The sequence below is a fragment of the Citrus clementina genome, unplaced genomic scaffold, assembly GCF_000493195.1.
Source record: "Citrus clementina cultivar Clemenules unplaced genomic scaffold, Citrus_clementina_v1.0 scaffold_5, whole genome shotgun sequence".
Taxonomy (NCBI): Eukaryota; Viridiplantae; Streptophyta; class Magnoliopsida; order Sapindales; family Rutaceae; genus Citrus; species Citrus x clementina.
The window spans coordinates 19,011,954-19,024,229 of NW_006262201.1; the positions used below are offsets into that span (position 1 = coordinate 19,011,954).

A 12,276-nucleotide genomic window follows, 5' to 3' on the forward strand; every position below is an offset into this window, starting at 1 on the left:
TTTCTTTAAAACTCTTTTTTCTCAATGATACTTAATTATGGATAATTTTTAGTTTCACAATAATTCAATCAAGATTACTTCTAAAAGGACCAACACTTTGTAATATGATAATAACGTTCATCTTTTCTATTATTAACCCACAAATTAAATTCTGAACTTTGTATACTTCGCTCATCCTTTCGAGGTGAAATGAACTTGAAATTTTATTTCATTTTATTTTTGCTTTAGAATTCCGCGGACCGAGAGAGTCAAACTTGTCTCCTAATCAATCACAGCTAGCAAAGTCCCCTGATCAAACATTAAGTGCGTGGACACCAACCTACAGTCAAAGTCAATTAAAAACACTCCTCCACGTTCACTATCATAATCAATCAATTGGGTCTGAATGTTCTGCCCGCCTCAGAACCCGATTGCACGTGCATGTCACGTGTCTATTGGCTTTCAACTCTGTGGCACTTTCGTAATTCGGCACAAGGCGAATGGCGTTTCTCTTATAAGATCTCTATAAATATAAAAGCTCCAGTCATCTCATCTCATCTCATCTCATCACCAATCCCAAGCAGAGGAAAAAAAAAAAAAAATTCTCAAGCAGAGAATACTGAATCACAGAGAAGCAAGATGATGATGAAGAATATAGCTGTAGTTCTGGTGGTTATTTTCATAATTTCAGCTCATAATATGGTAACTGTTGTTGAATCTTCTGCTTTTGATTGCTTTGACGCTTGCATCACTGGCTGTGCTGCTCAATATATCAATAACGGTAGATTAATTACGTTATCTGCTAAGTGGTTAATAGATGTTTTGTTAATTCTTCCTAATAAAATCTATCTATTTCTACGATTTTTCAGCCTTTTGGTTTGTTTGTATAACAATAAATTCACAACTTCAGTTTTATTAATTTAATATGCAGATAGACTTAGGCAGCGATGCGAGATCAAGTGCTCCATAAAATGCAATCCCGGTACGTTTGGCGAAATTTTTACAAAGGCCCTCTTTTTTTTTTTTTTAAATTGATCACCTAAATCCTTTTTAGGGCAGTTAAGTAATGTTGCAGTTTTTAAAATAATAATTATTAACTATACTCTAGAAATAATTAGTTATTTATAGGATCAATTAAACGTTTGTGTAAATTTTATTTTTATTAGTATTATGAGCATTTAAAACAATTATGTATATTTGATACATCTTACTATTTTTTTGTTATAGGAATGTAAATAATTGAATTGAATATAAGGTTAAATAAAATTTATTTATATATTTATAAATATGTATATAAAATATTTTTTATATGATAATTGATAACTTAGATAAATATTTTATATTATTAATTTTTATTTTTATCTCAATATAATTATTAATAATAAAAATAATCTCTTTAAAGTTAATAATTTTATTTGTTAATTAATAAGAATAATTTTATATTTTTATAATATATATAAGGATATATATGAAATTATATTGAGTATAAAATTGATTCTCAAAATTAAATTTTAAAAAGTTACTACGTCTCTCTTTTTTAAAATTTGTTGTAGAGTGAGGTGGTTTTATCAAAAACGATTTTTAAAAAAAATTTACAAAATACCGAAATTAGTTTTAATTTTTTAAAATTATTTTCAAACCTCTTAAAAATAATTCCAAATGAACCCTTACTACATAAATATTAAATATTAAACTTATTTTCTTACTCATCATAATGACACGATTTATGACTATATATTTTAATTGCGCTTTGTGCAGGTGATGCTTCTTAAGTCCAAGAGAATCCAGTGTAGTTAATATTCTCCAAGCTCACCAAACCAACTCTTGCTCTGAAGAAATTAATATTATGTAATGAGGGAAAAAATATTTTAATAAACTTCTTCATGTTATGTTCTTAAATCTTAAATTTAATCTTTATGGTTGAAATTTGAAAATTCCAATTGTTTGTGTATTTGATATATTTCATAGATGTATGATACGTACAAAGCTAGTAATTCTATTGATGATTTATGTTTTTCACGATGTCTAAATTCCGGGCTAAACTAAAATAATATTTCAACAATATTTCAACAAAAGAATGATTATAGAGATTTATATGAATAATGTTTATTTCATTAGTAAAAAAAATACAGAAACTCACTCATTATTTTATCATTTTGATCGCACAACCTAATTTCATATGCTCTTTTTCGAAATACAAATATTTATTTAATCAAATAATCATTACAATAATTTTAAAATAAAACAAAACAAAGAAAAGAATGAAAAATAAAATAAGTTTTTATGTTAACTTCATATGAAAGTCGAAATTATCCCTTAAGTTACAAAAAATAATAATTTACAGCTCCGAGTGTCTGTAATTACATTACAAATGAGCCAATTTAAACTCACTTTTTCATTATTAAACTAAGGTGGCATTAGTTTTTTTTTTTTTTAAATCTCAATAGACTTGAATTAATTTGAATTCTTAATAGAGTTAAATATCTAAATATGAATGGCATGCTTGTTTTTTGGTCTAAATCTCCGATAATAAGTATTAAGTTATTTTTTTTTTAACTTAAGAAATTTGAAAACCAATACTCTTATATGAAAGTATCCAAAAAAAAAATTTAAAGATAAATAACATTAATTTGAATGATATAAAAAAATAAAAATATTAATATTCTACTACTATATTTTCAATTATCACAAGTTGCGAAGATAAATAATAATGATAATTAGTAAATTTTATTTAGGTAATGATGTAAATAATTAATTAGATAGGGTTAGTTTTGGAGAATATTTTTCTTAATGTCATTCAGAGTTTTTAAATTAAGTAAAAAGCTAAATAAAAAATGACCTAATAACTTAAAAACTTAATGACTGAAAATTTTCATTAAATTGAAAAAAAATAAACTTAATGACTTAACAACTTAAAATTAAGTCTATTAAGTTATTAAGTTAAAAAAAATAGGGTCCCCCTAAATAAATCCTAATAGGTTTAAACAAGCGAAATATGATTTACATAGAGCATATAGTGAAAACTCACCCCTTAATCAAGTAGTGGGGTGTTTATTTGTAGAAAAAACGCGCATTTAGTTGGTGAAATAAATGAAGGCATGAGATTTATTTTGGTGGGTCCCACAGCAATTTGGGAATCAAGAATACGAATCTGATTCCCATGAGTCCTTGGGAATCAAACTCCCATTCTCAAGATTTTTCATTTTACCCACAATAATTTGTTATGATTCTGAAAATGCCCTCACCTGAAATAAAAAAATATAAATAGCGAAAAATTTTAAAAAAATCCCTAAAACCTAAACTCTCTCACACAAGCCACCCAACCAAACGCCATCGTAGCTACTACCATCACCATCGCAACCAAACTCATCCACCATCCTCGTCGTCGCTAGTCCGTTGGTTGTGAACAGCAGTTGGTTGTTGGTTTTGTCTCCGTTGGGCCACCTTGATTTCGTCTCCATCTCCCTTTCGTTCCCATCTCGTTTCATCTCCGATTTTGTCTTTGATAGCCACAGTTTCAATCTGATGGTGATGATGCCGACGATGATGATTTGTTGCTGCTGTTGTTGTTAATGACGATGATGATTTCGATTTTGATTATTGCTATTAATTTGTTTTTGGGAAATAGATTATTTTGTTGATGAGGGTTATTTAGGATTTTGGTTGTTGTTGTTGTTGTTGTTGTTATTTTTGGAAATGGATTATTTTGTTGATGATGATGAATCTGATTATGGTGATTATTATTTTTTAAATGGGTTATTATTTTGTTAATGATGATCTTTTATTTTGATGATGATGATTATTATTATTGTTGTTGTTGTTGTTGTTATTATTATTATTATTATTATTATTATTATTATTATTGTTGTTGTTGTTGTTATTATTATTATTATTATTATTATTGATAAAGGTAATATATTTTTTATTGTTATTAATGGTAAATTATAATTAATTAATATATTAACAATAATTTTAATAATCATGATGATGATGATGATGATGATGTCTAACTCATTCTGATTTCGATTTTGATTCTAAGACAAAGTAAACACATTAATGGAATCCAGTTCATTCTGATTCCAAATCCTTGTGTTGAAGTAAATAACTTATTTTAATTCTTATTCCTCATGCTCATTCCTGCCCATTCCAATTCCCGTTTAGTAAACGCACCATAGATTTTAATAGATTGATCCATCAAAACTCAACCCTATAACCTTAAAACCTGACAAATTGTGAAAAATAAATGAATATTAGAATAGAAAATAAAGGGTAAAAGTTCGTTTAGTTCCTATATTTTGAGGTTGATTCATGTTTAGTCCCTAAACTTTTAAAAGTATCTCAAAACATCTTTGTCATTAAGTTATTGACACCCCTGCTATTACCTTTTGTTCATTTTGCCTTACTTTTACAATATTAACCTCTTAAAATAATATTTATTTTTTTGGACATTAATAAAAAGAAAGAGCTTAAATTACTAATTTAATCTCAAAAAATAAAATAGAAACAAAATGAATATATGTTAATTTTTTTCGGAACATCCTACTGAGAAGTTCATATATTAATTTTTTATTAATGTCCCAAAAATTGATAATTTAATTTTTTTACAATCTTACTTTTTTGGATATATCTTAGCTTCCACAAAAATTAATATATATTATTTTATTTTTATTTTATTTTTGGGCTTAAATTGGTAGCTTAATTTGTTTCTTTTTATTAATGTCCAAAAAAATTAATGTAAAGAGTAATATTATAAAAGTAAGCCAAAAGAGACAAAAAGTAACAGTAGAGATGTCAGTAATTAAAAAAAAACCACCAAAATGTGGGGAGTTAGGCAGGACCCCTATCTGTAAAATATAAAAAAGAATAAAATGAATACATAAGGAGAAAAACATAGACCAAAACCTCCAAGAGTAAATGCAAATACACATGAATAGCTAAGAAAGAATAAAGGTAATAGAAAACCATCAACGCTAGCGCCTGACATGAGAAACAACCTGAGCATCCAAATGAAGAATACCAAATAAGCTAGTGGGAAGATCTTGGGAACAAGAGAAACGCCTACTGACACGATGAGAACACGCCCAAAACGCCAAACAAATAGCAGTAGAGGTAGCCTCACGAAACACATACCTGACCAGAATAAGTGAAGAGGATGTGAAAGAGCATACCCAACACGGCAAGAGCATAATCCTAACAAACAGGACCCTGAGAATGGATCCAAGAAATAACCATAGCCGAATCCGACTCCACCTCAAGCATAGGATAACCAAGCTTTAAGAGGATGTCAATAATTTAATAATAGGGATGTTTTGAAGTATTTTTAAAATATACAAAAACTAAATGCATACTAACCTCAAAATATAGGAACTAAATGAGTTTTTTACCTAAAAATGAATAATATGGTAATAGTAAATAACTTCTTCATATCTTTATGTTAATAGCACGTGGTTACCATATTTCAAAAATTATTGAACTATAACTTCCAAAATATATCAGTTGCCATCCTACAATTTGATAATAAATGCTATTAACAAAGACATTTCGCTATTTCAAAAAAAAAAAAAAACCAAAAAAGAGGGGAAATAGACAAAACAAAACAAAACAAAAACAAAGACATTCCCCTCAACTCCGTGAGTTTGGCAAAACATCACTTGGCTAACTTCTTCAACATATTGATTAGCTACTTGGGTATATATTTTAGTCAATCTCCACTTAGGTTACAATTGAATGTTTATTGTGAAGAAAAAAAAAGGTGTATTGTAGCTTTAGTGGTTTTGTCTTGTGTTCTTATCTTGTCAAGCTAGAATTTTGAGTTACAAAAGTATTATAAATAACTAATATTTACTGTGTAATGGTTAAAATGGGTGAAACAGTTTCCGAATGGGTTATAATGATTTGACTTGTTAAGGACTCGACCAAATAAAATTGGATCCAACAACCATTAGTAACAACAATAGAAAATGTATATTTAATAAATGTTAAAATTATCATTTTTTCACTTATAGTATTGATAAATGCGTTCATAACTTATAAATCATCTTAATGCTTCCCTAATATACTTTTTTGTTAAATTAAATTGTAATATATTAATTTATCTTAATTTTATATTATAGATATATTTTCTAGAATAAAGAGAGAACCAGAGTTAAAAGCAGAAGATGAAGAAGATGGATTGCACGGATTAAAAAGAACCAAAAAAATACTTGATGTGGCTGATGTGGAGCCATATAATAATAAAATAATTAAAAAAAAGGTGGAGCCACTTGGTAGTCAAATGGCAACTACTCAGTATCCCTTTCTTTTTATTATTGTTATAAAAAAATTAAATAATAATAATAATTTTAAAAAAGAGGAGAAAGAGGCAGGAGTTGCCGATAAAAGGGAGGCAAGAAAGGAGTAAGAGGAGAAGAAAAGAAATAGTAGAATCAAAGAGACAACGAAGAAGTGCAGAGGAGGTGTGAGAAACGAAAGACTTAGTTTCCAAAATTTCTTTTTTTTTTCTTTTGTATTTAATTTTCTTGTAATTTATCTAGAAGTTTAAATTTTAATCCATAAATAAATTTAGTTTTATTTTTAATTTTAACAGTTATTTTAATTTTAACTATACTTAGTTAAATAATAATAGTTAGGGTAACGTGAAATTTTTAGTTGAAAAATATAATTTAATCAAACTCTATTTTTAATTATATAAATTTAATTACCCTCTATTTAATTTTATCCCTATTTTATATTTTACTTAGCATATGGGTGATGGTAGCAAAGGGAGACGATGGCAGCGGATGATGGGTCCATCCATCAAGATGCTTCCATGCTATAAGTTTTTAGGGGTATTTTATTCCGAAAGGGATTTAATTAGTTAATTTTGTAAGAAAATTAGAAATGTGGTATTTTTTAAATTGGAAAATGGAAAGTGGTTACATCCGTGCATAGTTCAAGCGTTATCTATTTTTTGCGCCTTGAATGAAGACTCCCTCTATTTAGAGAGGAAGGATACAATTGGAAATTTTTTTTTTTTTTGTAAAATGATTTTTTGGCAGGCAGGCATGGGCTTCAATGAGAGAAATTCAAATTTAGAGGTCCAGCCCGGCCCATTCCAGAACTCTTACGCACCCCACACAACACAACGCTCGCTAATAAAACCCTTCCGCTTCTCTTAAAACCCTAGAAACCCCCTATAACGCTTCTTCTTCCTCTCTTCGTCTCTAAAACGCAGCAGAATCAAGTTGAATTGCAAGGCCAGTAAAGATTTAGCTGCTAGCAAAAACAAAAGAAAAATAATGTTAGTCTTATTCGAAACTCCGGCGGGTTTCGCCCTTTTTAAAGTATTAGACGAAGGGAAGCTCTCTAAAGTCGAGGTAATCAATCATTCATCTTACCACATTTCATACAACCCTTTTCTTTTTTTCCTGCATTTATTTATGTACCCACCTCATTCTTAGTTGAATTAGTGAAATCCACCTTGTGTTTTCATTAAAATAACCACTCGGTTGACATGTGCTTTCAAATGCTTAGGAAATAGATTTCTGTCTTGGGACTTTTGTTTAGTGTTACGATTTCAAAATGTAAATAGTTCTAAAATTAAAATCTGAATATTAAGCTTGCAATCATGTAACGTTTATTTATTCAACTCTCAATTGTTTATCATATCCCGTTTTCAGTTCTTATTCGATATTAACTTGTGCTGCTGCTGCAGGGTTTGTGGCAAGAGTTTAATAGTGCGGAGTCTGCAAGACAGGTAATACCTCTAATTTCCACCTTTGTGTATTAACTTGCAAATCACTATATTCACGACCCAATGTTTTTTAAGCTTGCCCTTTATGTCAAATGATCGAAACAAATGAGTGCTTTAGATTGAAATCTAACTGTTACTTGGTACTTACAATAGATAGTGAAGCTGAAGGCTTTTTCGAAGTTTGAGAATACATCAGAAGCTCTGAAAGCAGCAACATGTTTGCTGGAAAGCAAACCCAGCAAAGATCTACGGAAGTTTTTGCGCACACACTGTGATGGTGAAACATTGGCTGTTGCTGATTCCAAGCTTGGAAATGCAATCAAGGACAAACTGGTCAGTTGTTTTTCTCATTAGAGTGAAACTCTTTTTGTGATAGAAACTCTTGTGCTGCTTGCTTTTTCATTTGTATTACAGTTGGAGTGATTTTTGTTTTGCAGAAAATAGAATGTGTTCACAACAATGCTGTGATGGAGTTGATGAGAGGTGTGAGGAGTCAGTTGACAGAACTCATATCGGGTCTGGCTGGTCAAGATCTTCAACCAATGAGCTTAGGTTTATCTCATAGCTTGTCTCGATACAAGCTCAAGTTCAGTGCAGACAAGGTACTTCCCATTTCTTTATTTGATCATATCTGCACAAATTGGCCTATTCTAATTTTATCATGATACATACTGTGGATTTTGAATTCATTGGCTGTGTAAACTGGTCATTATGAGTGTCCAGGGAGTCTGTATATAGAAAACTAGCAAAGAAACCCAGTTTTTCTAGAATAAATAAATAAATAGCGAAAGGAAAAAAATAGATGATTTTTGAATATCGAATACCATAAAACTATTCAAGTTTATGAAGTTGTTTCTGTTCTTATTTGGTTTCACCTGTGGGTGGGTTAGGCTATTGTAAGAGATTCCTATCTTGTGTTTTGCACCTTGATTATTGAGTGTCATGTGAGGGCTGGCTCACTTTAAGTTTAAAAATGTACGTCTTGCTTTTGTTTCAGTACTTTTATATTTCCCAGCTGTTTCCTTTCTGAAAACAATTACTTCCCTTCTGTCCACAAGATATCAACAATTATTATCTTATTATCAACTCGTCTGGTTTTGAGGATTCAATTGTCTTTTGAGGATAGATTGGTTGTAGATGGAGTAAAACTCAATCACTGATCTTGCGAGTGAAATCATCGCTATTGTGTCTACATTAATGGTAGTATTTTTGGTATTTTTTTTCAGGTGGATACTATGATCATTCAGGCAATTGGTTTGCTTGACGATCTTGATAAAGAGCTCAACACATATGCCATGCGTGTCCGCGAGTGGTATGGGTGGCATTTTCCAGAGCTTGCAAAGATTATCCAGGACAATATTGTATATGCCAAAGCAGTGAAGTTGATGGGAAATCGCAGTAATGCTGCAAAGCTTGACTTTTCTGAGGTAGAGTTTAGATGGATTTACTTTATTGGTTTTTATATGGCGATTGTGTTGATGGTGCCTATTTCATTTGCAGACTTGTAAAATTTTTAAACCTTTTTTATTCGCATGTACCGTGTCCTAAGTTTAGGCCTATGCAACATTTTGGCCTGTGGCCGCTCCTACGCAAACCATCTTCGTTTGAGAATTTTTTGTGATGCATTGGTATCGTAGTTAAGTTAATCTTGTGCTGATTAAACTTTAAATTGCTGCCAATGAGACCCATGTTAACCTCCCCCCCCCCCCCCCCCCCTTCTTTTTATTTTTTTTTAGAAGACAGATGACTAATATTGGTCACTCTGCTGACTACTTTTATGTCTTATATAAACAGATTTTACCTGAAGAAGTTGAGGCACAACTGAAAGAGGCAGCTATGATTTCCATGGGAACAGAAGTTAGTGATCTTGATTTGTTGAATATTAAAGAACTCTGTGACCAGGTTCTGTCTCTTGCTGAGTACAGAGCTCAACTGTATGACTATCTGAAAAGTAGAATGAATACAGTTGCACCAAATTTAACTGCTCTTGTTGGAGAGCTTGTTGGAGCTCGCCTCATTGCTCATGGAGGCAGCTTGTTGAATCTTGCAAAGCAGCCTGGGAGTACTGTTCAGATTCTTGGTGCAGAAAAGGCTCTCTTCAGAGCACTGAAGACTAAGCATGCTACTCCTAAGTATGGGCTCATCTACCACGCGTCTCTAGTTGGTCAGGCAGCCCCAAAGCACAAGGGAAAAATTTCCCGGTCACTTGCCTCCAAAACTGCATTAGCAATTCGATATGACGCTCTTGGAGATGGCCAAGATAACTGTATGGGACTGGAGAATCGTGCCAAGGTATTCTACAAAGATTTTTTTCGTTCTTGCCTTTATATTTTGTTATGGAAAGGAGCTTCTTATACACAATTATTGGCAGCTTGAAGCACGGCTAAGGAATCTTGAAGGCAAAGAATTGGGTCGTGCTGCTGGGTCAGCTAAAGGAAAACCTAAGATTGAAGTTTATGACAAGGACCGAAAGAAGGGGCCTGGTGCAATGATAACTGCTGCCAAGGTCTGTATTTTTCTCTTTTCTTTTTTCTTTTTTTGTTTTTATTCATTTTGGTTATCATAATGAAGGGTGTGTTTGTTTTCCTGCTTTTTGCAGACCTATAATCCTGCAGCGGATTCCATTCTTGGTCTAATGGAAAATGCTGCCAGTAAAGATGATGAAGAAAAACCAATGGAGGAGGTTGCTGCCGGTCAAGAGAAGAAGGAAAAGAAAAAGAAGAAGAGCAAGAAAGTTGATGATGAGCGTACAAATGGCAGTGTTGAGGCAGAAAATGAAGAATCAGTTAAAAAGGAAAAGAAGAAAAGGAAAAAACAAGTAGCTGAGGCAGGTGGTGAGAATGTTGAGGCAGGGGAGAAGAAGAAAAAGAAGAGAAAACATTCTGAAGTTAATGAAGAAGAGTCAGAAGTGCCAAGTAAGAAGGAGAAGAAGAAGAAGAAGAAAAATGATGATTGATAGGTTTCAGGTTAATTGCGGTTACTGGCAACCCGACAATTTTGGATGATCTAGTCAATGACTCAGTGCTTCTGTATGTAAAATTTGTTTTTGCTCCCCTCTTTTTTTTAGTTTTTTCCTGTTTCTACTGTAGCATTTTTGGTTAATCTGAATTATAGTGTATTTTTCAAGTGCCAATGCCTGTAGTTGGAAGAAAATCTTATGCAGTATGACTTTTTTATTGCACCCATATTTTGCAATCAACTTATATATTTGAAATGTCCCATGGTGCGATTCAATTTGCAGCATTGCTATTTTATTTTTTGTCAAATTTTATTGATCTTATGATGTAGGCGGTGGTTATGAACTTATGAAATGACGCTGTCAAAGTTAATCTCTTATTCTCTTTATCGTAGGTATAAAGGGTCTCCCCAAATATTAGGGTTCTTGATTGATGTTTTTTTTTGACATTCTTGATTGAATATTGGATAAATAGAACTCCGAACTGATTATGGCCTGCAACAAATGGATTCACCCAAGTTAGAAATGGCCGAGGGAGATTTTCCAACTCTTTTATTTAATATATGAAACTTAGTATGAAAGGGGTCAATGCCTAACAGAATACACACACACACAAAATAAATCGAATATGTTACCATAAAAGTTAATTTAGAATATCTTATTCGTGAATTTTGACTATCTATCTTTAAATCACTTCTTTTATTTTTAAAAACTTCAAGTTTATTTTATTTTTATTCAAATGACAAGGAAATATGAGAGTGGAGTTGATGAATTTTTTTTTTAATAAAAATACAAATAAATAGAGATTTTATATAATAAAAGAGTGATTTAAAATTAATCATTCTTTTATCAAAATTCAGCAAGATTTTATTTACTTACCGATCCAACCTATGATATCTAGAGCAAGAAAAAGTTGTAGATAGTACAATAATGACGCAACTCAAATTTCTAAACACACAATGCGTCGACTCTAGTTTCAATAAAAATCATCAAATAAAGTCTTCTTTTTTACTTTGTTAGCATGGACAAAACTACGTTACAGACTCTGTATGTAACAGCTCAATGGAAATTAGTCTTGTATCAGCTAAGTTCAAACAACTTTTCCTCTCTCCTGCAACGCGTGGAACATTTACGCATTTGGTTAATGAGTGGTTACTTAATTGAGAAATTATATACCTCACTAATAATGCATGAGAGAGAATCATGAGCCACACTTTCAATGTCAAAAAAGAAACCACGTCCCTTAGGATGCTCCATGGATCAATATTGTCTCCATAATAAAAGAAGAGCGTTGAAAAAGTGTGAAAGGGACCATTCTCCTTCCCAAATTAACAAAGTCAAATCTTAGGTGATGCGTATAAAATTCATTATCATCGGTCCATATGTCTTTTAATCAACAATCTTAGGTAATGTGTAAAAAATTAATCAACAATTTTATGTTGATTTACTTATATTAACGTCATAATCTTCATTTATATAAAAAAAAAATTCTGAGTTTTAATTATGGAGATTTTAAATAAGTTAATAGAACTAATAGGCTTGCCTATATTTTAGTTAAAACCCACGACTTGTCCATTTCCTAAAATTAATTATTCCCACAGTTTCAAAG

The 12,276-nt window shown here is 31.1% G+C and overlaps 1 protein-coding gene and 1 long non-coding RNA gene across 2 annotated transcripts; both read left to right on the forward strand.

The window, feature by feature from the left end:
* The first annotated feature begins 553 nt into the window (after nucleotides 1–553).
* On the forward strand, nucleotides 554–2,008 carry LOC112098403. Its single transcript, XR_002905515.1, has 3 exons — nucleotides 554–760; nucleotides 911–961; nucleotides 1,738–2,008. It is a non-coding gene; the product is annotated as an uncharacterized LOC112098403 (long non-coding RNA).
* A 5,146-nt stretch (nucleotides 2,009–7,154) lies between these two features.
* LOC18042405 (probable nucleolar protein 5-2) lies at nucleotides 7,155–10,896 on the forward strand. The gene is made up of 8 exons (XM_006432202.2): nucleotides 7,155–7,334; nucleotides 7,673–7,714; nucleotides 7,865–8,044; nucleotides 8,149–8,313; nucleotides 8,938–9,138; nucleotides 9,506–10,003; nucleotides 10,083–10,217; nucleotides 10,311–10,896. Exons 1-8 carry the CDS (start codon nucleotides 7,257–7,259, stop codon nucleotides 10,665–10,667), a joined length of 1,656 nt encoding a protein of 551 aa, XP_006432265.1. The 5' UTR covers nucleotides 7,155–7,256; the 3' UTR covers nucleotides 10,668–10,896.
* The last annotated feature ends 1,380 nt before the right edge of the window (nucleotides 10,897–12,276 follow it).